The 26,003-nt window shown below is 43.2% G+C and overlaps 1 protein-coding gene across 1 annotated transcript; it reads left to right on the forward strand.

Moving 5' to 3' along the window:
* The first annotated feature begins 1,366 nt into the window (after positions 1-1,366).
* Rrp15 (ribosomal RNA processing 15 homolog) lies at positions 1,367-26,003 on the forward strand. Its single transcript, XM_055609276.1, has 5 exons — positions 1,367-1,538; positions 9,263-9,531; positions 11,292-11,389; positions 12,617-12,815; positions 25,590-26,003. The coding sequence occupies exons 1-5, from the start codon at positions 1,394-1,396 to the stop codon at positions 25,722-25,724; spliced, it is 846 nt and encodes a 281-aa protein (XP_055465251.1). The 5' UTR covers positions 1,367-1,393; the 3' UTR covers positions 25,725-26,003.

Consider the following 26,003-nt stretch of genomic DNA (forward strand, 5'->3'; position numbering starts at 1 on the left):
CCTGGGCCCCACAGGCATTGCCACACAGGGTGCACATAAATACATCCAGGCTTATAAAAATAAAAATTAAATCTTAAAAACATAGTTTGTCTGTTTTGATATTTTTTGTTGATCATTTCGGTTTTTTTTTTTTTTTTTTTTTTTTGTTTGTTTTTTGGTTGGGGGAGAGAAAGAATATGTAGTTGGGTAAATAGGCAGGCAGGTAGCATCTTTGAGAAATTGGGAAAAGGGAAGCAGTATGATTAAAATATAGTGTATGGAGAAAGTGAAAGTAAATATTAAAAAACGAACACATGCTAAATATGAGAGAGCAGGAAGTAGCCTCAAGGTCAGCACAGCACTCTAATGAGAGCATTGTACTACTGTAGAGGCAAGAAGACCCAGGAAGCAGGGAGACCTGGGAAACTTCTTTAAGTGGAACCGGAATTGTTCTTTTTTGAGGCTTACCCTGGAACCTGATCTTGTCCTAAACTGTATTTACAGTGACAGATGTCCTGTATTGTTTAAGGGATGGATATATTTATTTTATATTTATCTTGTTTTTAGGACGTTTACATTTATTATCTGCATAGACATCACGCAAAAAACAAAACAAACAAACAAACAACAACAACAAAAAAAAACACATCAAAATGAAGACTCTTATTTTCTGTTGCTTTTCTTAAAGACAAATTTGGGTACTAAAAGCCATTAGATAAGGAAAGAAACCTGGATGAAATGCTGGCGCCCCATAGTCAGGTGCTGGGACGTATTTCAGGTGATTACCCTGGCGAGTTTTGGGGTGGGGAACCGACAGCCACTCACAACCCAAAGAAACTCCTTACATACAGCCTTTCAAAGGAAGGGTGGAACCAGAGGTCTGCAGATTAGTAGAGGTACCGAGTAGAATTTAAAGGCTTAATTTAGGAGGATAATGCGGTCGTCGCCCCCTGCCCTGGGGCAAGGCTGTTTGGCAGTTTATGGAAGGTGGTAGGTAGGATTTAGGGCGTGGCTCATCTGCTCTACCCGGACAGCCTCTCGGACCTATCAAAACCCAAGAATTTCTGCTCGGAACAAACGGAGCTCGGGGAAGCCGTGTAGAACACGCTCGGTTTGCTGATTCCGATGAATTCACGGCGGGTCTCAGGACAGTGGGTGGGACTGCGGATGCTAACCTAGCGGGGAGAAATAAGAGCGGGCCGCACCCGCCGCCGGGGGGCAGGGCGGAGAGACCGGGGACCGACCTCGCCCGCGAGCATCCGTGGACGTCCCTCCGTCTACACCCGAGGCTGCACCACCGGAACTCCAGGCTGGACAACCGTGTTCCGGAACTTTGTAACCCCGGAACCGGAGGAGGAAACCTCTTTCGCTGTGACACGACCGAATTATCTGGTGGCACTTCCGATGAGCCAAAATGGCCGCGGCCGTTCAGGACTCACGTGTGAGCTCGGGGAAAAAGCTAAAGCGATCCCTGAAGAAGAAGAAAAAGGTTAAAATGGTGGTCAAGGCCGCAACATCGAAGCTGGAAGATGAGCTCAAAGACTCTTCCGACGGAGAAGGTAATATCGGGCGGAGCTTTGGCTCAGAAGGTCGGGCTGAGCTCCCCAAGGCAAGGGGTGTGTTTCTTTGCCTTGGGTCCGTAGGGCACCTGAGGTTGGGCGGGGAGACCTGCTCTTCAGAGGCTCCTCGCTGTCGTGTTTATTTTAGTGTTTCCACTCCGTCAGCTGTCACTAAGGTGGGCGAACGTGCCTGTGCCAATGAGAAATAGTGGCAGGCAGCACACAAGTTTGGAGCAGACGGGCAGGTGATAACCCCAGTGCAGGTCCACTTCCTGCTTAGAAGTGGAGTAAAAACAAGGTTAATTTTTCGCAGATCAGACCTAAGGGTCTGACAGAGAAAAATCAAAGCAGGTATTGTTTTTTTTCTTCATTTCCCACAAAATGTTCCCAGCTTTAAGATGAGAGGATTTGGCTCTGTACTTTCAGCCTGTCAGCTTGTAAGCGTTTATCAGAAAACAGAAAAGGCTGTAAGAGCAATGTCCACGAGCTTCTCTTTGGAACCCCTAGCAAAGCGTGGAAGTAAGGGTCGCAGTTGAAATGATGGGTGGAATAGGCTCGGGGAGTGAGGAGCAAACGGCCACACGAGGGGGGAAATACTGTTACTGTACATTGGGGAAATGTGAGCGCTTGGGAGTTACAGACAGGGTAGTGAAAGAGGAGCGTGTGGTGAAGGATGAAGCAGCGTTAACATCTGCTCACAGTTTGAGAATCAAAGGAAGATGTGTCTTGGGGAGATCTTTCACTGTTATGTGTCTGCCCTTCCTGCTGCTTTTAAGCTTCCGTGGTTCCTGGCACTAGCGTCTTAGTTTAGAAGGAAGGGCAGGCACTTGCTTCTATACACCAGTCACCTCTCATGTGTTGCGGCTGATACTCACGATCCGTGTGTGTCTGATTGTGTCAGTTATTCAGGAACCAGTGGATTCACATACCAGAATAACATCCAGAGTTTTTAGCTTCCGTGGTGTGGCTTATCTCGACTCCCCATGTACCTTTCCACCCTTTGATGATTACTGTTTTCTATCCGCATTTGAACATGCTCTCGTTCTGGAGTTCTCCACCCTTTGCCTTTATTAAGCGCAGTACTTTGCAGACGCTTGCATGATCGTCTCATCTTGTATGGACGTCAGTCTGATCCCGTGCATTTGTCAAGGAGATTTGTCCTATGTTTTAGATGTGCCACTGTGCTCCTTGGCATTTTCACTTTGTGGCTCAGTGTCCTGCTTTATTTAGATTTGTTTTATTATTTTTAAATTACATGTATGTATGCTGGGTGGGTGAGAGTATGTGAATGTGAGTCCTGGTGCCCGTAGATGCTAGAGGTCTCAGATCCTCTGGAGCTGAAGTTAGAGGTGGATGTTACCAGCCCAGTGCAAATGCTGAGAAAGGAACTCGGTTCCTCTGGAAAAGTAGTGCATGAACTTAACCACGGAACATTTCTCCAGTCCTACCCTACTCTTTTCAAACATCCATGTTAGATCTGAGGTGTATTTGCTGTTTTAAAGTACCATACCTGTACAGACAGTTGAACCTCAGTTCCTAGATCAAGTAGGACTGTTTAAGAAAAAGAAAACACTTCCATTTTAAGCAAGACATCGATACTGCTTACAAATTTGGATGGAAATTGGATTTCTTTACTCAAGTACTGGATAGTTCCAGGGGGAAATGTTCTTTTCAGTATAAATGCTGATTAGATTTCTAAAGTTCTCTTTTGTTATAGATCATGTGTCAAGGAGGCTTCTGAATAATATGGATTTATACAATGAATGCTTGTGCTTTGTTATGTTATAGTAACACTCTAGGCATTGACTTGAACCTTAAGTTACAGTTTTAAGGAAGACAGATATGAACACAAGAAATGGTCAGGATGGAGTGTGACTGCCAAGTGCAGGACTGTTGATGTTGTTCAGAACAAACTTTAGCACATCTGTGAACTTGCACATTGAGAATCCACAACAAAAGAATCCATTGAGCTGTATCCTCTTGTGAACTGGTGACAGCGTCTGTGCAGCTTCCATGATGATTGCCGCTACCTTTTCAGGTAGGGTCTTGTCGGGCACTGGATTTCTAGGGCTGAGCTCACAGCTGTGCTTTTTGCCACATACATGCCACCTCCATGTACTCAGCCGGATCTTTTGTTAGTTTTTTCTTCCTTAATCCAGAACCACATTAAATAGAGATGTCATGTCTCATTAGTCTTTTTAAAAGTTTGGAATGGCATTATTTGTTTGTTTGCTTCTTTTTGGGGACTCTCATGCTATAACAGCACACATGTGGAGGGCAAAGGATCTGAAGAGTAGAGTCTCTCCACCGTGTGGGCCCTGAGGATTGAACTCTGGTCCTCACTTGCTTTGTGTCAAGGGCATTTAAATGCTGAGCCATCTAGCTAGTTCTGTTCTTGAGTTTTTAACATTTATTTATATGTGTGTCCTGCATGTGCATATGTTCACAGATGTGAAGGCCAGAGGCATTAGATCCCTTACAGCTGGAGTTACAGATGGTTGTGAGCCTCCTGACATGGAGCTGGAAATGAACTCAGGTCCTCTGAAGAGCACCAAATGTGGTTAGCCCAGCCCCCTCTAAAAAACAAAACAAAACAAAACAAAAACAACCAAACATCTTTTATGTGTCTTACTGTGTGGTACTCTCCATCCAATTTTCCTTTTCAGCATTTAAGCCGTTTAGTCTCTCTGACAGTGATTTAATAAAAAAAAAAAAAAAAACAAAAAAAAAACAACAACGATAAAGTCTCATTCATTTTGTAAATTTGGTAATAAAGGGTTGTCGGCTAATGTGCATTCTTTGGTGTCACTCAGAATTTGATATTTAACCTGAAAAGTGGTTTTTTCTCTTGTGAATTCATAGTCTTTCTGGAAAGGTGACTCATGGATTTTAGAATTGTTGCTAGGTTTTCAGATGATCGTAACTGAAAAACTATAAAGCCTGAGTCCTCAGACCCCTGAGGAGTGGTGTGCAAGCTGTAGCCATATTAAGTTGTATGGGCCCTTCTATCAGGACATGTTTGATTTTCAACTGGGCATGACGGTGATGACGAATGGCCTTATTGAGATGTCAAGCGGTGTCCTTTTGAAGGATGACACTTGCCTCACAAGAAACATGGGTTTCGCTTAAGTACTTTTCATATTCTGGTTTTTATTTCTTTTGATATCTTGTACAAGAAAAATTGAAAATTTGGCTTTTATGAAATAGTGTGTGTTTCAGAAACTTCAGGATCTCTGAGACAGAAGAATTGTTGACTTTGATGTAGCATCATCAGAATTTAGCATAGAGCCTGATTGGTGCATGTGTAGTGCTCAGTAGACTTTTATTCCTTAAGTACATTGGAAAGGTCTCTGTTCTTTCTTTGATGGATGCTGAGGCTGGTACCAGAACTTGGCTGAGTAGCACTATGGTAGACATGGTCTCTGACCAAAGTCTCTGACTTTGATTCTTTGGGATACTGAATCATAGTTCAATTTTTAATCTTTGTTATTAAAATATCTGCTTTTATTTAGGATATAAAGTGTCTAGCAGTAGGAAACTAATAATTAGTGTAACTTTATATCATTTTTTTATGGCTCATGAATTTTAAAAATATTAAAAGTAAAATTTTTGGCATTTTGAAGAACATCTATACTCATTTTTTTTTTTATAGGTGCTGCCAATTTGTATTTGTACTGATGGTCGGTTTTTTTAAGATGGATGTCATGAGCCCAGACTTGCTGTGAGCCTAACAGCAGCTTCCAGCTGCAGGTCTTCCTGTGTTCCCTCTCACCTCCAGCCCTCTAGCGACAGTTTTTGTTTTGATGCCATTCCAACTTTCCAACTGGAGAGAGATGGAATATTACTGTAGTTTTGATTTTATTTCCTTCATGGCTAAAGATAGTAAGCATATATATATATTCATTTATTTTAATTTTGGCTATTTGTACGTCTTCATTTGTAAAGTGTCTGCCTAGTCCATTTGCCCATTTATTGATGGGATTATTTGCTCCTTCAATACTGTGGTGTTTTGAGGTTCCAAAACTGTTAATCCTTTACCATATGTGGAGCTGGTAAAGACTTCCGCTGACTGTTTATTTTCTTCCCTGTGCTAATTCTCTCCTTTGCACAGTAGAAACTTTTAAATTTGTGTTGTCCCAGTTGTCAGGCGATGCTAACAAGATGCAGGAGCTTGTACCCTGGAGGTGGGGGGAGGACTTCTTTGGTCCATAATCCTCAGAGAAAGTGTGCCTGGACTGTGACAGAGGAACAGAGGAAGGTGAGTGGTAATGTTGCTAGACAGTAAACAACCCTGAATTGTCTTGGTCACTCTATGAAAAATGGCTGTCCACTTTCACCGGACTTCATAACTTCATCCAGTTTAGAAATCCTAGAGATAGTCAAAGCTGCACTTTAGACCCAGCAGATAAATGTTTCTCGTCAGACTGTAGTCTTCTTTATCACTTAAGCTACTTAAAATAGCAAACGAAGTACACTGCAGCCCTGCGTGAGCCCTTAGCAACTTATGGCCTGTATCACTGTTGTGGAGCTTCCCCACCTTCCCCCGCTTCCATCACCGCTTTTTCATTCTTTTATCTTAGTGCATTCACAACTTTTACTGAACATCTCTTATCTGCTGAACTCGAGGTCTGCAGGGAGAGAAAGCTTCATTTCTTTTTCTCCATTCATGGATGCTCAGAAATGTTGGCGAGGGTGCAAGTTTTTAAGTGTGTCTCAGTCCTGGTGAAAAGTTTACTTTCTTATCAGATGGCCACTAATGCTATCTGGGCTGAGGAATTGATAGGCAAGTTTGTGAGGCTGCTGAGGGAGGGGCAGCAGGTGAAAAGGGGGCATGTCTTCCTTAGTCCAATTATATTACGTTTAAGGTGGTTAGAATTGAGTTTAGCTGTAGCCGTGCTAGATGTATTTGAAGCATGTGATAGTAGCTGGGGCTTGTGGCCAGCTGTTGGGGAGCATTGCCATTGCTGGAAGTTTTGTCGTTATTTGCAGTAGACATCCTCTGCAGTTCTTCCTTGGGTTTCAGATTTTTAAAGTAAAATTCAGAAGTCACATATATAGTAATAAAGCACTTCAAGTATTGCCTTTACACATGTAGAGATTTCTAGTCATGCGTTAGACACCTGTGTTTACTTTGCTGCTAATGATTGGTCAGTGAACCACAGAGTCTTTCGTCAGGTACCATCAAGCCTGGAGAGCCCCCCCCCTTCAGGTTTTCATGGTGATGCTCTTCAAGAAAATTCTGTTTCTTTGTGCGTATGTGCTGGTAGATCTTATTACTTTGGCAGTTTTAATTTATTTATACAGAATGACATCATTTCCATTGGCAGCAAGTGCTGCCCCTGAGCCTGAACTTCTTTAAAAAAATAAATAAAAAAAATGAAATTAAATAGTAATCTTTTGGCTTCCTGTGTTCCCCATCTTTTTCTTTGTGTGTCTGCTTCATGCGTGTGTTTTCTTGCCCCAATAAATGCCTTTCTTCAACTGCTGAAAAAAAAAATCACCTTTCCAAATTCTTCTGGAATTCTTTTTACTGGTATGATGAGTTCAGGTTGTATAAAAGAATGCTGTAAACTTTTCACGGAATTGATTGCAGAGTGTATGTGTGTGTTGTATTACTCTCGGTAAGAAACACATCACAGTATTGCTGGCTATTTGATCCCATTGTGACCCCCCAACTGTGAACTGTAAAACCCCATTTCTTTGGTCTGTTGAGCCCTAGAACATACCTTTAATCCAAGAGCTTTCTGTACGTAGGATTTAATAAGTTAGCCCTAGGTCAAGAGACAGAACAAGAAACCAGCTGACATGGATTAAAGAGTAGGAGGGATTTTGAGTTGAGGGGTATTTAAGACAGCATGGAGAAGAAGAAAAGGCTATTTGCTAAAACTCTTTAGCTTAGGCTTCAGCTCCTCAGCTTCCTGGCTTTTTGGGCATTGAGCTAGCAAGCCTTTGGCCGTGTGTGTGTATGTGTGTGTGTTGTCCTTTTGCTCCTGGGCTGTCAGCTGAGCTAGTGAGCCTTTTGAGATTTTTCCATCCAGACCTCATCTGAGAAGGAAGGTCAGCTGGTTACTTTCTCTGTCTCTCTGCGCTAGCAGGTTTTCACCCCAGCATCTGGCTTTTGAGTCCTTATTGATAAAATAGAAGGTTGGGATTTTTTTTTTTAAACAGTGCACAGTGAAATGCACAAGTCTCAGTGGTGAGCTGCAGTGACCTACCTCATGGAAAGCCTCTCTGTGGCCTCTGGACAGGTGCATCAGGATGGACACTAGATGTCAGTGTTGTAGTTCTGAAGCTTGTCTGTTTCTAATGCTCCAGATGGCAGTGTTTGTCTTAAGCTTTCATTGGTTGTGTCTCTTTACATCTGGTCAACGCTTGCTAAAAAAGTAGGGTTTTGGTTTCTTTTCCCTGAAAACTTTGTTATTAGTCTCTGCAGTGCTGCTATTTCTAAGGGCTAAAACATATACATTATTATATTTTCTACTAACTGCCTTATTTAAATATTAATAGGCAAGGGCCTCAGATGTGTGTCTGGGGAGAAGTTTTGTGACCTTTGACTTTGTACAGTTATTAGTGCTTTGGTTACATTACCCAGTGTAAACTTTGCTGGTTGATCATCCTCACTCCTCCAAAGTTGAATGCAGTTGATCAGTAAGGCACTTAAAATTTTTCTATTGCGGTGTTTGAGATTTTGATTTTTGGATTTAGGGATGCCCAGCTTATATAAAGTAGTAACTGGAGGGTGTGCATTATAATCAGTCCCCAGGTAAAAGGTCTAAACAACAGTTTTGTCTGATTTATGTCTTAAAGTCAGAGCTCATTCCAAAGTCTGCTGCAATGAGGAGGTGTTGGGGTTTTATTAAGTAGGGAGGTTTTTATTAAGTAATGGGAAATTCATGCCTAGGTTTTTCTGTCTTTCTTCTTTTTGGAATTACTTTAACAGTGTCTCTTGATACAAGGAAGTCACTGAATGATTCCCAGTAGTTGATTACTAATGTTGCTATTTTGGTACTTTGATAAGAAAAGTTTGAGGTAATATATATATATAGGAGTCAACCTAAGAAAGGATCTTTGTTTCTCAAAGGCCACTCATCCTCTGAGAACGTCTCAGCTGCCTTGTTAGCTCTTCTTATTAGAAAACCCTCCAAGCCACTTAGTTGTTGAGTGATTTCCCCTTTGAAGTGTTTTCCAGTGAATTCCACAGGATTCTGAAAGAACCTTCAGGAGTCCATGGAGTGCCCTGGGCCTGTAGCCGGTGCAGCCTGCCCGCTAGCACCCCGGTTGCTCAGCAAGCTTTGCCAGCCAAGCCCCACCTGTGCTGTTGTTGCTGCTGTCCTTTGACCCTGACTCTTGGGCTTTCTGTGAGGAACTAGTTTGGCTGCATTCTGTAAATATTGGTGTTCCTGCATGGTGGGGTTCTGCAGTGCACCCCTAAACGTGGTCGGTGAGCTCTGAGGTGGATGTATCGTTGTTACTCAGAACTGCAGTTCAACATCTCGAGGGGATTGTTTGTTTTGTTAAAGTGAGTGGAGCAGTTGTTGGATTTGTCCCTGCAGCCTGGGTCTTAGAGCCACTTTGACTTCTCTGTATTGTGGGCTGGTGCCCCATGCTGGTAGCAACACAGGAAGTCCTGGTGCTTCTGGTCAGTGCTGCCGACATGGGCACCGACATGGGCACCGTGGGTAGTGCTCTCCCCAGCACTAATGTTAGTTTGTTTTTATTCTTAGGGTCTGTAGGAAGCTGTGACTCAGAGATGGACCAGTCAGATGACGGAGCTGCAGAAGCTGACAGAGAGGACAATGTTGAATCCTGTGAGGAAGAAAGTGAAGATGCTGCAGAACCAAGTGCTGGGACTAACTCAGGTTGGGCGGATGCCATGGCCAAAATCCTTAACAAAAAGACCCCTAAAAGTAAACCCACCATCCTTATGAAAAGCAAAGAGCTCGAGAAGGAGAAAGAGAAGCTAAAGCAGGAGAGGCTGGAGAAAAGGAAACAGGTGTGTCTGTCCGTGTGTCTGTGCTGTTCTTGGCAGTCTGTCCACAAGCATTCAGCTTTAAGAGCTTCTTCTGTAGGGGTGGGTAAGCAGGGTTAAGCCAGGAGTACATTCCTATGCAACCCCTTGAGCAAACCCAGCCCTGCTGTGTAAATCTGTGAATACTGAAGTGGGTACAGTTCAGAAAAAGGCTATTTTCTGTTGATAAACTGAATTAATCGCTGCTGATAGAAGTTGGTCTACTTTAACTCTGACTAAAGCCCTAAATTTGCAAATAAGTTGGCTGTTTCACAGTATAAAAGAAGCTCAGGTGAGGTTTTCTTGTCCCTTGCACCTAAGTATCAGTGTGTCAGAAATACTTGGATAGAAAGTAGGCATTTTCTAATGAGAGCAAAGTATATTTTACTTCTAGGTTTTACTGACTGTGTAGAGGTAGTGAGTTCCAAGGAGTGGCGTGGGGTGCGAATGAAAGGCAGCAGGCCTGAGCTACGTGCATTGCTCTCCTTGGGCATGCCTTGTCCCTCTTTGCTTACTCTGCTTCACACCTGCACGCACCAGTGTGCTCAGACTGATAGTTCTTTTGTACTTGAAGATAAATTTTGTTTCTAAGCCTTACACAGAGCTTTTCAGTTGAAATTTGAATATTTGTTTACTTACTGGCAAAGGCTGAAAGTTTTAAAAATGACAGACTCTGTAATTATATCTAGTCTCCAAATTCCAGGAAGGGAGGAAGGAAGGGACAGCATTTTAAAGCCAAGTCTGTGGGTCAGCTCTGAGTGCTGGAGACCAGCCGTGCACAGAGCACACGGAAACACACTTACTGATAGCACAGAGCACATAGAAGCACACTTGCTGATAGCAGCAATGGCTAGAACTATGTAGAGAGTCAGGTAGCAATGGTGTATAAATTGGTGAGGTCCATTTCTTACTGTGTGTGTTAATGAGTCCACTGGCTTTAAAATATACAGTTTGGGAGAGGCTGCACTCTAAAGGAGCCAGGCTAGGTCATGTTGTCAGATCAAGAGCGTTAGCCTTGTTCTTAACACAGACATGAGGGTAGAGAAAGTTGGCGTTTCCACCATTCTTGGTGTGATGCTGAGTGGCCTCTAGGCGAGCACTTCATCCAGTCAATATCTATCAGCCTGGGAAACAGACCCAATAGCCAGTCTGTCAGGTGAGGCACCTGGACTCAGGATGTTGCTCAGAGACTGTTTACACTAGTCCGTTTGTTGTCTGGTGCTTTCCTTCTCCAGCTCCCTTCAGGGCTGTGTTGGTGAGAACATTGGTTAGATATGCCATTAGGGGAGAAGTAGGTTTATGGTTTCAAACAAAGAGAAATAGACAGGACGTGAGTGTCTGCATACGGTATTGCTCTGCTCAGAGCTGGTGCAGACTTGATTCTGAGAGTTGACGAGTCCTCAGGAAGGGAGTGGGTAGCTTCGCTTGCCCTTCCCAAAGTGGGTAGCGTGGTGTTGGGTATCCTCCTGATGATGTCCTGTGATGTCAGGTGACTGGATGTACTGGCAGTTCTCCAGAGCCTGGGGCCAGAGGCTCTCTTAAAGCCTCTGCCTCTCATGTAGCACACGGAGTGCTGACCACAAGCTGCTGAGCTGAGCTCCCGAAATTGGTTTTTAAAAAGAGCCTCTGTGACACATGGGGCTCAGGTGATTTATCATCTCTGTCCTTTCAGAATACCGTATCAGAGTTTGCTGCACTTTCAGAGATGCCTAATACTTGTTCACATAACTGTATTTATAACACAGCTTGATAAAAAGCGGGAGTGGGAAATGATGTGCAGAGTGAAGCCAGATGTTGTCAAAGACAAAGAGGCAGAGAGGAACCTTCAAAGGATTGCAACGAGGTAAGACAGTGCTTCCACCCTAAAAGCAAGTACACGAAAGCTTTGGTACTGACCTCCTGTGCTCAGATTAGATTCCTGAGCTCTGCCTTCTCAGAGCCAAGGGCCTCACCTCCAACTTGCTGTTGGGCACTGAACTTAAACAAAGACTTTGGAGTTGTGTCATGAAGCAGAACTGTGGAATGCCAAGTGTGTATTTTGTTTGGATCTGCTCAGGTCATAGTTTTGTAGTTTGAGGATGGTATAGTCAGAGCCCTGACTTTCCTCTGGTGTTTGTCGCAGTGGATGGTGCTGGGTTTGTTCTCTTGCACTATGTTTATAGGATGCTATGCCGTACGTTATGGTAGCTTTACCTTGACCTTTCCTTTTGTTTCCCCCTAACAGAGCAACCTTCCACATCTAGAACTGAATAGGATAGGGTCTCTTCTGTGTGATCGCTTCTCATTTGTAGAAATGAATCTCTTAGAATGAATGTGTTCTGTGGGTGGTGACAGCCATGGGAGTTGGGGAATTGTGCAAGGCTTCATGAGTGGGAATGCTAGCTAACTGGTGATCCCAGCCCTTGGGAGGCAGAGACAGAAGGATCTCTGAGTTCAAGGCCAGCCTGGTCTACAGAACGAGTTCCAGGACAGCCAGGAATACACAGAGAAACCCTGTATCGGGTTACAAAACAACAACAAATAAAGGGGGGCATAGTGGTTACATTCTTTTGATCTGTCTGGGAGCTACATGGTGAGATGTGAGAATCTGCATATCCTACTGAATTTCTGTCTCAGCTTATCTGTTGAAAGAAGACGATGTTATTTCTAGCCTGTGAAGGTCGTTAGAAATTGAGGCACCTTGGTCATTTTGGTTTGAAAAAAACTAAACTTGGCTTTCAAGAGCTCCATGATTATTTTATATATATAACCATGATTATTTTAAAATAACTACATGAAAATTCATCTTATTGGCATATTAAGAAGACCATCCACTCATGAATTCAACATGCTTTAAAGTGAAAGTAAAATAAGCTTATTACCTTATTTAATTACAAAAGACAGGACCTATTTAAGTCCCTGCTCTGTCGACTGAGCAGGCACTGTGGGTTAGCTCATCTCAGTGTTTGCTTTCAGGGCAAATTAGCATTTTTGCCACCCAAGAGCACTTGCCTTCTTTCTAGACTGTGGTGTTAGACTATATTCTGCTGTCCTTGTCTGTTTTATGTTGCTCTGATGTTTTACTCTGTAGGGGTGTGGTGCAGTTATTCAATGCTGTTCAGAAACACCAAAGGAATGTTGGTGAAAAAGTTAAGGAAGCAGGAGGCTCTATCAGGAAGCAAGCTAAGTTGATGTCGACTGTTTCCAAGAAGGATTTCATCAGTGTTCTTCGGGGAATGGATGGTACAAATGAGAACAGCCCTGCTGCGAAGAACCCGAAAGCCAGACAGGTGAGACCGTGGTAGATAGTCATACATGTTAGGGACTACAGTGGGAGGTGGGCTTTTTGGGGGTCATTTCTTAAGTTGGTAATGAGCAGGTCATATCCACTGCCTTAATCACTTTTTTTTTTTTTTTTTTTTTTTTAATAATGAGTACAACTGAATTCCTCCCAGGTGTCTCTTGAGCTACACAGTGTGTTACTCTGTAGCCAAACACCGAAAGTTCATCCTTCTGTCATTGTCGCAGTTGGCCAGCCGCCCCCATATTCTCCTCAGTCTTCTTCCGTAGTGACTACTGTGCTCTCAGCTTCTGTGACGTGACTTTAAGACTCTGCAAGAGATTGTGGACTGTGTCTTCTGCACTTGGTTTATGTCACAGAACACATGTCCTCCTCGGGGTTCATCATATGTTATGTTTGAATAATACTCTATTGTAATGTACATTAATTCTTAATAGTGGTATAACACAGGTATATGGGTTAAGTCCCATTTTCTTTATCCCCTGTCTGTTGATGGCTATTTAGATTTACTCTATATCCTGGTACTGAAATGGTGCAGTATACATGGGGAGATAAGATTTTGTTATATTGACTTCAGGTCATTTCCTGCTTCCCTTCCTCCATCCCTTTCTTCTTGCCTTCCTTACTCTCTTCTTTTGCTAGGAGTCAAACCAAGGCTTACGCATGCATACTAGGCAAGCACTCAACCACCAAACTACATTCCTGATCTCACTGTCTTTGAGAATATTTTCAAGAATGAGATCGATGGAGAGTGTTGTAGTTGATGGAGCAACATCCATCTCATCAGGATGGCTGTACCACAGAGAGAAATGTTGGTTCTGAAATGCCATCGGGACAGTTGTAATTCGCATAACCATTATGAGAGTCTGTCTCTGGTAGCAAAGGACCCATATAGTGTTGTATGGACGATAGTTCTTATTTTGAGGTGTCTATCAGAAGATGTTCTAGTGACGTGGACATCACATTGTGGGATTTATGCTTATTGTAAATCTTAGGCTGTATTCACACGGACAACTTTGTTCTCTAAGAATCAGAGAGATTTCGTAGCATTAGCAGATAGAACTCCTGGGAAATGGAAAGTAAATACTTGCTTTTTCTCTTTTTCTGTTAGTTTCAAAGTAATTTTTTATGGATGCTCAGGTCTATGAGCTGAGAAATAGTGGCTACTTTCTGCCATTTGACCTTGCTGTTGGCTTTCTTGTCTGTATCGTAATCATAGGCATCTGTTGATCTAGAGTAAGGTGGAAACCTGGAGACGGTCAGCGCTCTGGTCTCCAGTCTTGCTCTACAGTGGCTGCGTGCCGCCAGTACCCTGGAGCATTTTCTTCTCATGTTCTGTTGTTCTGTTTTGGTTTCTTACTTGTGGACACAAAATCCTGTTTCTGAACATTGTACTTGAGTTTGAATCTAATTTTAAGGGGTTGCACTGCTTGTGATCGCAAACATTTATGGATGCGCAGTTGGTACTGTGTTATCCTTGTGTCTTTTAAAAGTTTATACTAAGTAAATGTTGTTCTCTGCTTCCTTAATAGCTGCCTTTCAGTTCTTTCATGTTTGATATCTGCAGGCAGACTTCTGTGAGAGTGGAATCCTGTTGTTCATTTCTCATTCTGAAGTTTGGCACTGGAGTGCCCTGGTGTGGCGTTTCTTTCTCTGTCCCATAAGCCATAGCGTTCATCCACATTGTTGTCTGGTTGCTTGATTCTTTGGGCTTGTCTGATTGGCTCTCCGGCTTTTGTAAGTGTTTACTTCCTGTCACTTGTGCTCTTTTCTGGACAAGTTCTTTCATTTCCAGCACTTATGCTTAATTGGAAAAAATAAACCTGGTGTAATGGTTTTAAGTTTGAGGACCTTTGATGATCTGTTTCTTTCTGAGAGTGCTGATTTTATTTCACAGATATGATACACATTCTCATTTTGAAAAACTAATTATAATTATTTATTTATTTTGGCTTTACATTGTCTTATTTCATGAGCTTAGTTTTGCTGTGTGTTTTGGTCCATGTCTTTCCTGTTAGAGGTCTCCAAATGAATGGTGGCACCTTCGCTGTTCTTGTCTCAGAATAGCGTACTGAAAAGTGGCACGAATTTGCTGTGAGCCCTGGCTCGTGGACTAGCAGGCAGAGCTGGGTTCTTTAAAGGAGGCCCATCTGTCAGTCTGTTTCTCTTGAACCCTTTTCTAGAATAAGGTCCTAGTGTCTGCTGCATTGGGGTAAGATTCTTTGTTCCAGTGTTCCTGGAGCATGGCTGTCTGCTGCCGTTTGTATAGACACGTAGCCGCTGCTCTGTATTGCTAAACCTGTCATCTCAGTCTCTCCTGACTCTGACTCCCCTCCATAACTTGATTTGAGTCTTGATTCTTACTTAGACATCACTTTCCCTGATGTGATTGTTTGCTGCACTTTTGCCCAGTGGATTTTTAACCTTATAATTATTAATGCACGTTAGTTGTCCACACTCGTGGGCTTCTCATACTTTGATGTATGAATATGTTGTGCATTGATTGTGTCTGTTTTCCCTTCTATTCTCTCTTGCCCTTCCTCTCCCCCTTTTCACAGTAGTTCTTTCTTTTGCCTTCAGGTCATTGTCAGTTTTTGTTTTTTTGGTTTCTGCATGTGAGAGAAAACACGTAATGCCTCTGCCGCTGCCTCTGAATTTGCTTCATTTCACTTACTGGTTAGATTTACATACTATCTGCAAAAGGCATGCTTTTCATTAAGACTGAATAATATGTACACATGCTGCGCGGTGTACATACACTTTTATTCATGCATTTATTTCTTGACTGATTTGGTTTGCTGGCTGTTTTGAACAGGGCTTTAGTAATTGCCTTGTGTCTGTCCCCCCACCCTCCACCCTTCCCTGCCCACCTCTGTTTTCTTGCAGTATGTTGATTTTTTTTCCTTTGGATAAATGACCTCAAGTTGCATGGCTGGAACATATGATAGCTATGTTTCTAGGAACCTCTATACTGGTTTCCATAGTGGCTATTACCAATGTATATTCCCACCAAAGGCATATAAAAGCTCCTTTTTCCACATCATCACCAGTATTTATTATTTTTTGTCTTTTGGGTAATAGCCATTCTGACTGGGGTGAGTTAGAATTTCAGGGCAGGTTTATTTTAACTTTATCAAGACAAAGTTTCACTGTATAGCCCTGGCTTGCCTGGAATTTGCTATGTTCAACAGGCTGATTTGAAATTCACAGAGATCTGCCCACCTCTGCCTCCTGAGTACCTGGGATCAAAGGCACCACCAGGCCCCTGTCCTCAGTGTAGTTTTAACTTGGATGTCCGTAATGGCTAACAGTCTTGGACATCTTTATATAATAATTCGAAATTTTATTTGTTTTGAAGCGTTTCTGTTCAGGGCAGTTGCCCATTTAAAAAAAAAAAATTAAAGTATTTGGACTTTTGCTGTGCGGTTTTGGGCGGCTGCTGGGCAGATGCCACCTCTTCCCCTCCGTGCATTCTGTAGGTGGCATCTTCACCCTGTTGATTGTCTCCAGGTCTTTATAGCAAGAGCCTTTCTCACAACAGTTGCTGTAGGCCGAGCTGGTTTTTGTTTTTATGTCTTTTTGTGTTTTATTGTCATTCTGCAGCATATGAAGTCAGGGACTAATACGCCTTGACTTTCAGAGTCTGTGGCTACAGATTTTAGTGGATCTTTTAGTTCTGTGAAAAGATGTCCTTGGTGCTTTGATAGATAGAGCTCACATTGTTGTGTAAACTACTGGGTTGTGTGTCCATGCCACCATTCATTGTGTCCTTGTACTTGGGGTTATTTCTTAGTTTTATTACACAGTCATGTCCTTATCAGTGAAGTTGTTACAAATGATGTCTTAGAAGTTCCCTCAGGAGAAACAGTTGAGCTGCTTTTCAAAGGCCATCTTACGGAAAGGGTTTTAGAAGACTGCTAGGTAATGAATGAATTACAGTTGACTCACCAGTTACAGTTGAGTGGAGCTGGGGTCCTGAAAGGTGAAACTGAAGGAGGGCACTCTATGGGCCAGCCCAGGAGAGACAGTAGCCCCAGCTTAGGATGTTTACTTTATGTTTCATGTGTCCACGTTAGCTGTTTATTCAGTTATCTGTCTCATTCAGCATTGATATTATTGCTGTGTATTCCTGGGGGTATGGGGCGGTCCGGTCGCTCTGGCTTTAGGTGTCTGTCTGCATGCCCATCTTACTTTTTGAGACAAGGTCTCTTACTGGATCTGGGACTTGCTGATTTGCCTAAACTGTTTTCCCACAGTTCCCTGGGATCATCCCTGTGTCTGCTTCCTTAGCCCTGGGATTATAGGTGTCTTGTAGGTTGGGTGGTGTGGGTGTTGGTAACCAGTTTGCTGAGGCTGATGGGAGGTTGGAGTAACTTAATTTTTGTCTGAGATGGTGAGAATGAACAAATAACTGATTTCCAGCAGGAGACTTAAATCTAACAGTTTTTACTCTGGTAGGTGTTGTGTTCTCCCAGTTGAAAACAGAGATGAGATAGAGACCGGAATGACAAGTCAGAACCGAGTGTGGGGAGAAGCGTTTTGTAGTTGTAGGAATCCACATTGCTGCAGCTGGGGGAAGAGCACGTGGGGCATCTTAGTTGAGTTTCATCGCTGTGAAGAGACACCATGACCACGGCAGCTCTGGCTTATAGTTGCAGAGGTTTGGTCCATTATTGTCACGGTGGGAAACATGGCAGCTTCCAGGAAGTCGTGCTGGGGAAGTTGCTGATAGCTCTACATCTTGGTCTGCAGGCAGCAAGAGACTATGCCACACTGGGCGGAGCTTGACCACAGGAGACCTCAAAGCCTGCCTCACAAGGACACATGTCCTCCAACAAGGCCATACCTCCTAACAGTGCTCCTCCTCGAGCCAAGCATTCACAACACCAGTCTATGGGGGCATTCCTAGTTAAACCACCATGTGTGCTGAGGCTGCTTCCGGCAGGTGCTGATGGAGCCTGGGTGTCTCCGTAAGGCCCCTGAATCTTTGGTGACAGACAGCTGCTTGTCAAATCAGGCTGGATGAATAGTGTCGTAGGACGTGTTTGTCATGAGTAAACTGAAGAGTTTCTTGGTTTAGGGAAGTGCTTCTTTCTAAGACACAGGCCTTCCCTGGACTAGCAATGCCTCCTCAGAGCACACATGGCTGGCACTTGGGTGAGTGCTGGCGGGGGGGGGGGGGGGGGGAGCAGCGAGTGCTTGTGTTTACAAAGTACAACTTGTGAGGAGATGATGGTGTTTTTTCCATTCCGGATTTAAGACTGTGCGAAAAGAGGTTAGTTCATTTTACTTATCCTTAAAAATTGTAGTTATTTCTTCTGCTCTTTTTCTTTAAAAGCTAGTTAAACTCCAGTTAGTTCTGTGGAATTCACTTCTTTCCCTGAAGCCAGGACTCATTGTGCTGTGTTTTCCATCTGAGTTTCAAAGGAGACTGTTGGTTACAATTAGGAAAGTGTTGCTGTGTGCAACCTCCGCTTTTAATTGCAGGCTTTCTGCAAAGTTTTCATTTATCAGAAATTGACACTATGTCAGTTTTTCAGATGTACTATAATTAAGCCACAGTGATTTTGCAGAGGGGGCAAGTGATAGCACAGGATAGAAATTCCCAGAATCACTGCTGGGCAACGCATTGCAGCGCACATTTGTACAGAAAAAGTCATTTTACTGAGGCAGGCTCTTTCTCTCTGGTTTTGTGATGTAAGATCTTTAAATGTTGTGTAGAGATGGAGGGGGCTGCATACTGTGTCTCTCTCTTAAACAGCAGCCCTGCAGCATAGCCAGGCATTCAGCGAGGACAATGCCTTTGAAGAAAGAGGCTTGCTTGGTGTCTTACCACCCAGACCAGGCCTTGTTAGCACTTTTTAAACTGCCTTTCTGGTGCTTAGACCCACGGCCCTGAGAAGAAAGCCTGGAGTGGAGGTCACACAAGTCTCCAAGTGGCCTCTGCATTTTCAGGACATTCCCAGCTGGTCTGGAGGCACAGAAGCCTGGGACTGGGTAGAGAAAGGCACTGTCCCTAGATTGCTCCTTACAGGGCTGCAAACAGGGCTCTACTGTCCCTTAAGATCTGCAAATGGAATGTGGGGAATGCCAGCTTTGTAAATAATTGAACTTAATGTTTGTTTACTGAAAATGCTTAAAGAGTAGAGTTTAGACAAGCTAGACTCCAAGCTTGAAACCAAGGAACAGGGTCCTCAGCATTACTGTGGATGGGAACAGTTTGAGGTCAGTTTCTCACTGTAGTCACTTAAGAACACTGTGTAGTCAGGGTGAAGGAGGCTGTCTGACGTGAGCCAGGGTTGTGATGGGAGTACGTTTTGGGTGGGAATATGGGCTAAGTGTGGAGTAAGGACTGGTTCTCACAGAGCGGTTGTGATGCTTCTGTCTTTAACTAGAAATTAGTGTGGTGCTCTGTGTGAATATTGCCTTGTGAAGGACCCTGTGCACGTGACTCTTGTACCTGTGTCACAGTTTAAAATCTGAAACATATTTTCTTGTTTCTTGATAAAAATCATCATTTTGAGCAGAAGGCAGTTGGGAGTCTCTGGAAATGTAATACACTGTATATGGTGACAGAGGCCACAGATTGTAGAATCTGGTAAGATTCAGAAGGTGTGTTTCTGTGTGTGCAGGAATAACCTGCATGCTGAAGGTGTGTGAGGAGAGTCACAAATGGGCAGGGAGATGTTGTGCACTATCGTGCAAGCGTCACAGCCGTTGTTACTTGTCAGCAGAGTGAGGTCCCTGCCCTTGCTGCTTATTGTCTTCCTAGAAATAATAGACAAGATGAACCAACTTCAAAGGGGAACATTATAACGTCTTATCTGGATGTTATAAATTCAGAAGGTCCTGAAAATAGTTCAGGAAAAATTAGATTTGGAACATTTTACATGTTCAGTCTTTAACACACAGTTCTTAAAAAGAAGAGAGCTTCAAGAAACCACAAGTTTGTTCACTTTGTCCTCTGTATCTAAGTGCTGCTTAGCAGCTTTCTTAGGAAGCCAGTGGATTTTGTTGTTGCTTGGTGTGTTTTTAATTTATTTTATTCTCCTGTTTGTTTGTTTTTGAGACAGGGTTTCTCTGTGTAATAGATCTGGCTGTCCTGGAACTAGCATTGTAGAACAGGCTGTCCTTGAACTCACAGAGATCCACTGGCCTCTGCCAAGCATTGGAATTAAAGGTGTGCGCCACAACTGCCCAGCAAGAAAGTGGATTTTTTTTTCCATTTTTTTCTTTATTAATTACACTTTATTCACTTTGTATCCCCCCTGTGGTTCCCTCCCTCCTCCCGTCCCAATCCCTCCCTTCCTCCATCCTCTGCACACATGCCCCTCCCCAAGTCCACTGATAGGGGAGGTCTTCTTTTCCTTCCTTCTGATCCTAGTCAATTAGGTCTCATCAGGAGTGGCTGCACTATCTTCTTCTGTGGCCTGATAATGCTGCTTCCCCCTCGGGGAGGTAATTAAAGAGCAGGCCAGTCAGTTCATGTCAGAGGCAGTCCCTGTTCCTATTATGGAACAATGGAACCCACTTGGATACTGAACTGCCATGGGCTACATCTGTACAGGGGTCTTAGGTTATCTCCATGCATAGTCTTTGGTTGGAGTATCAGTCTCAGGAAAGACCCCACACTAAACCGCCTAGAAGAAAGTGGATTTTAAGTAGAGAATGCTGTACTGTTCACATCCTGGTCACGTTAGGAATGTGTCCAGATCTCCCCTCATTAGAAGATCACTCATGGGTATGAGTTAGCACAGGGCCTCAGCAGGTCCCTGTGTGCTAGGCAGGGTGCAAGGTCCTTCACACAGCTGCTGATTTTAGAAGTAGTGAATTCCATCTTAGAGTTGAAAAGACAAGTCAGTCATCTGCTCACCTCAGTAGTGTTCAGTGGAATCTCAGTTCAAATGCAGTGTGGCGCTGAGTTCCTGCTGTAGCTGCAGGTGCCTGGGCCGGCACACACCTGACGTGCCGGATGTCATGGGAATGAGAACAGAAAACTTCCCAGCTCCTCTCACTCTGGTAAAACAGAATTGAGGTGCACATCCTTGTTACCCAGAGACAGACTAGAAAGAGGTCTGGGGAGGCAGCTGCAAGCATGAATTTTTCTTAGCTCTCTCATCCATTTTTGATGTAGAAGATAATAGAACTCCTGTAGAAAATTCTTTGTAAATTTACTTGTTAAGATTGGCTTTTTAGTTGTTTTTGCAAGAAATTAAGGTTTTCGAGAAAGCAGGTACATTTTTAAAAATTTAGCCATTGTACACCAAATATAAATTGTGGACTACCTTCTTACACAGTTCCTTATGAAAACTTCTAAATAGGAAGGACATTTAGTTGGTAGTACAGTGAGGGATGCCTGCTTCTTTTAGTAATTCTCTTAACTTACTCACCCATCTTTGTTTTGTTTCTGTTTCGTCTGTCCATCTTTCTCCCCATATAAATTCTGTTTGCTGATAATTGAAGGCTATAGCTATGTGTACACCAAAGATCCCTTTAAAAAACAGGTTTAGAGATATAATTCACATACCACACAATTCAGAAGATTTTTCTTTATAACTTTGAATACCAAAATCCAGTCAAGGTTAACATGCTGTATTTGTTTTTTATTGTCATTTATTCTAGACCAGTAAAGCAACTGAAAAAAACAAAACAGAAACAAAAACCCACCACTGACTTTGAAGAATTAATAGTGGATGCATGGTTTTTCATTTATCCAATTTTTTCTCATGGTGCCTTTTAAATTGTAAGCTTGAAAGTAGGAACCAAGATGCTGGTGGGGTGTGTGTCGAACTTTTTTGATGCAGTTGATTTTCAGGCGTGCTACTTTAATGCGGTATGGTAGTACATCGGGGGTGTGGGCAGAAGGTTGCAGGTAGTTTTGTCTGGGTAGTGGGGCAGGCAAGTAATCAGTTTCCTTGACAGAGGTTTGTGCCTCCTCCCCAGCAGGTAGCATGTGGTTCGGGGATGCACACTAGGGGAGGAGTAAATTTGGCTCACTGCCTTTTGTACTTTAGCATCGGTTACTGACTGATATTTGCATGAGACATGGCGTTGGGGGTTAATTGTCTCCTTGCAGTCCAGTTGACTAGCTAACATGGGGATGTGTTGAATTTTCTAAAGATGGAAATTGATGTCTCTCCCTTTCAGGCTGCACCCTCTGGAGTGCAAAGACTGTTCAGTCGCTTCCATCCTTGGCAAGGGAGCTGCCTCCCTTTGACTTGTGTCCATCTTTTCAAATGCCACAGATGTGGGATTCTTAGTTGTTTAGTGTTTTCAGTCAGTTACCTTCTCTTTGCAAATGTGGCAACAGGAGTGCCTGAACCCTGATCCCTGTGCTCTTTAGGTGTAGTCCCAGTTTTTATTGTAGGGTTTCATGTGCTGGGACTTGATATCCAGCCCAAATCTTTGCTTTCACTCTCCTACCCCTAAAATCACATTCTCCAAGGAGCTCTGATAGGAGCAATCTGTGTGTTTTTAAGTCTTTTGTTGAGTTTAATATATATCACATTCTCCAAGGAGCTCTGATAGGAGCAATCTGTGTGTTTTTAAGTCTTTTGTTGAGTTTAATATATATTGTTTTATATTCATATTCTTTATTTGGATTCAGCACTGGAAAAGAGCCCTTTCAAACAGGTTTGCTCATTCAGACTCTTCAGCAAACTAATCTCCTTAGACATTGGATCGGCTTCTTATTTCCATACATGAATTCACAGTGTGCTGATTTAGTTGTAAATCTGGGTTTTCCTTTTATTTTGTGCAATAAAGTAGGGTTAATTGGCAGAGTACAAATTTTAGGTGTTTCAGACTGCTAGTTTAGTGTGCAAATGTGTAGAGCACACTCATGAGATGCATTGTTTGGCTTTTGGTTACTTTAGTGAACTTTCCCTTAACAAAAACTGTAAGAGCCTGTGAATGGCCGGGAGTATCAGTACTATATGAATATCACCTAAAATTGAGTCCTGTGGGACTCGACACACGAGAGTGACGTGGGATAGAAGCCGCACAGGACAGCCTTGAGTGAGGACTGTTGAGTAGGGCGGACAAGGAGGTCACAGCAGAAACAGCTCATTGGCTCCAAGCAGGGATCAGCAGAGCCTAGGCTTCAGTAATAGCCATGGACAGGGGAATTAGGCTTTCTCTGAAAAGTATGTCCATTTCAAATGTACTTGGATTATTATTAAAGGCAGCTGAATCTTAGTAGCTGGAAGTTTTTTCTCTCGTTCTCTCTGGAGCATTCTTTATCTGTCTGGTAATTTTGGATCTCATAAATTACCCATCTGAAATGTGGAAACTACATGTTTGTTTGCTTGCTTGTTTGGGTGGACTTTCCCTTAATAGCTCTGAGTGGCCTTGAATTTATGATATGCTGTTTCAGCGTCCCAGGTGTTGGGAACATAGGCTGTGTCACCATGCCCCTCACAGAACTTTGGAAACTAAATGAGGAGTTAAAAAATGAAGCCCCAGCGATCTTACTGCCTACACTATTTATTACCTTGCAAAAACGGGCAAAGCAAATTACAGCAAGACTGTGGAAGATGTGAGAGGGAGCAACCCATCAGGACCCTTGGCTGTCACTTGCTAACAGTTCTTTGAGGCCCAGGGAAAACTGGCAGTATGCTGCTATGCTTGTCCACAGTCTCCCCTCTAGTGTGGGGTCTTAATCGAGCTTTTGTGCATTCATGAGGACCGTTTCTGTGTTAGGACCAGTGAGGTGGTAGGATGTCCTGCAGGATGAAAAGCCGTCGATGTACGTTTCCACTTGTGAGAGGAAAGGCTGAATTAATTCCATGTTACATGCTTTCAGATGTGAAGGGACTCCCTGTGTGTCCTTCATCTCCCAGGGAGAATGTTGCAACAGGCTAGTTAGCAGTAGATGGACAGCTGTGGTTGGAAATAGTTTGCTATTGGAATTGAGAGGAAATTACCCAGAAGTAAAACCGTTCAGTTTAGCTAAAATCAAAGTAAAGCTCAGTGTTATGAGTCAGTCGACATACACTTGTTGGTGACTGCTGAATTTAGATGTGACTTTCCCTTGGGGGTTGACGTTCTCTCCCTTTCAGATGGGGTGAGGTGGAGCCGTTAAAGTGCTTGCTGTTGGACTAATGGTAACGCCCTATCTTCCTCAGCGCCACCTGGCTGTCGGCGTGTCTGTTCTTAGGTGGCGTTGCTCCACACTGCAAGAACCGTCCTCATCTTCACAGTTTGTGCAAATCACTTCAGTGGCCTTTAATGCATAGTTGCGTACAGTGGCCCTGGGGCACTGCTGTGTTTCTTTGTGTCACGTGGGTTTTTTTGGTACACTCACCCACAAGCTAGTGTGTGGAGGCCAGAGGTGGACAGATGAATCCTTGTCTATAGCAGAAGGCCTGTCGCTGAACTGGGGCCTCATCACTGGGGGCCTCTTGTCTTGCTTTAGCTTCCCTCCTTGGTGTTTGTAATGGCCACTTGAAAACTGAAGTGAAGCTTGTTGCCTGTTCCTGAAGGTTAGACTTGCTGTATTTTATCCCTTAAACAAGAATTTCAGCTATTCAAATCATACATCGTGAAGTGTATTTAAAATATCATAATTTTGAGAACTGAGCCTGTCTGGAGGGCGTATGTAACACACCGTGAGCAATCTTTAATTCCGAGTCAGAAAAGGCCTGCAATGGCAGCGGCGGAGCATCAGTTTCTGAGGGTTGGCTGGCGAATCCCAAAGTCAGAGGGCCTGGCTACACAGCCGAGGGGAGCTCTGCCTCCTGCTTTGCAGCCTGACAAGCAAGCACTGCATTGTCATGCTACAAACAGCACAAGTGTTTCTGGTTCCAGTGCTGGGTAAATTCTAGCACAGTGTCTGATATAGAAACACTGTGGAGGTTTCTCCATCTTTTCAAGCTTATATGCTGCCATGTCTCCAGGATGTGCTTGGGTGCAAGCTGCGTTTCAGTTGTTCGTCCTACAAATCTACAAGTGATTCCAGTAGGACATTTTTCCTCTTAATATGTAAACAGTGTCCTTAAGAAAAGACAAGCTTTAGCAGAGTTATGTAATTGGCTTGTGAAACCTTGCAAACATTTTGATGTCTTTTTTCCTTTAAAATGCTTATTGCATAGATAATAGCTGTGGCACTGAGACCCAGGTGGACAATGGTTAATGTCCGAGAAATGTATTGCAGTACTTACGTAATCCCACAAGGTGGTGCTGTTGCCCTGCAGAGGAAGCCTGTGTACAGAGCTCCAGGCGTCACATCGGTCCTGTGACTGCATGCAGTGAATCGGCTACTAAGTTTGTCGCCTGCTTCAGTTATCTGTAATTTTGTCATCTTACTAGTTTGTGATTCCATGATTGTGCTGGGTAATGAGAGCTTGTTTATTCACATTTTTACAAAGTCTGGATGGGGTACTGTCCGGAGCACCTGCCCATCTTCTCTTGTTAGTGCAGTTGGGGTTAATGACTCCATTAAAACAGTTGTCAAGGATTTTTCTAATAAGGCATCACTGAGGTTTAATTAATGTGTCTGAATTGCTACCAAATCTATATTTTACTATATTTTTCCCAGCTCTAAATTATTTTGCTTTCATGTTTCATTGGTGGACTTGGAAATTTTCACTTTACTCTGTATTTGTATATATATGAGCACAGTATATAAAATCAATTTTTTATTATCTTAGTTTAATCTCATTTAAAACTACATATTGAAAAGTTTATTTTGAAGTGTACAATTTTAAATATTTCTTTCTGGTTAAATTGATTTGTGAATTTTTGGCTCTGTAATTTTTCTCAGACGGAAGTGAAATCAGAAGAGGGCCCAGGGTGGAAGATTCTGCGAGATGATTTCATGATGGGAGCCAGCATGAAGGACTGGGACAAGGAGAGCGATGAGCCTGCTGGAGGCAGGGCAGGGTCGGCCAGTGACTGAGCATCTGAGACTCCAAATGTCCCTAAGGGTTGGAGCTGAGAGGCCATCTGCTGACAACCGTGACTCCCTGAGAGCTAGTGCTCCTCCACCGACAGACTGTGTTGCCATATTTTAATCCTTACAACGCTAAGCCTTTTTCCCAAAACACTTGTACAAAGAAATATTTTTTCTTGAGCAGGAAGATGTGCACTTTTCTTACATGCAGACACATACTGTGTTGCACCAGTTTTTCTAAAGTGCAGTCCCGTTTATAGTTAATTAAATGAATTTGATATAAGA

The sequence above is a fragment of the Psammomys obesus genome, unplaced genomic scaffold (assembly GCF_907164565.1).
Source record: "Psammomys obesus unplaced genomic scaffold, mPsaObe1.curated_primary_1811, whole genome shotgun sequence".
Taxonomy (NCBI): Eukaryota; Metazoa; Chordata; class Mammalia; order Rodentia; family Muridae; genus Psammomys; species Psammomys obesus.

What these genes read in the sequence shown, in the direction of transcription:
- Rrp15 (XM_055609276.1), top strand. Translation starts at nt 1,394, where the DNA reads ATGGCCGCGGCCGTTCAGGACTCACGTGTGAGCTCGGGGAAAAAGCTA. An exon ending in AGACTCTTCCGACGGAGAAG is followed by an intron (nt 1,539 to 9,262) that starts GTAATATCGGGC and finishes TTTTATTCTTAG; the next exon opens with GGTCTGTAGGAAGCTGTGAC. An exon ending in CTTCAAAGGATTGCAACGAG is followed by an intron (nt 11,390 to 12,616) that starts GTAAGACAGTGC and finishes TTTACTCTGTAG; the next exon opens with GGGTGTGGTGCAGTTATTCA.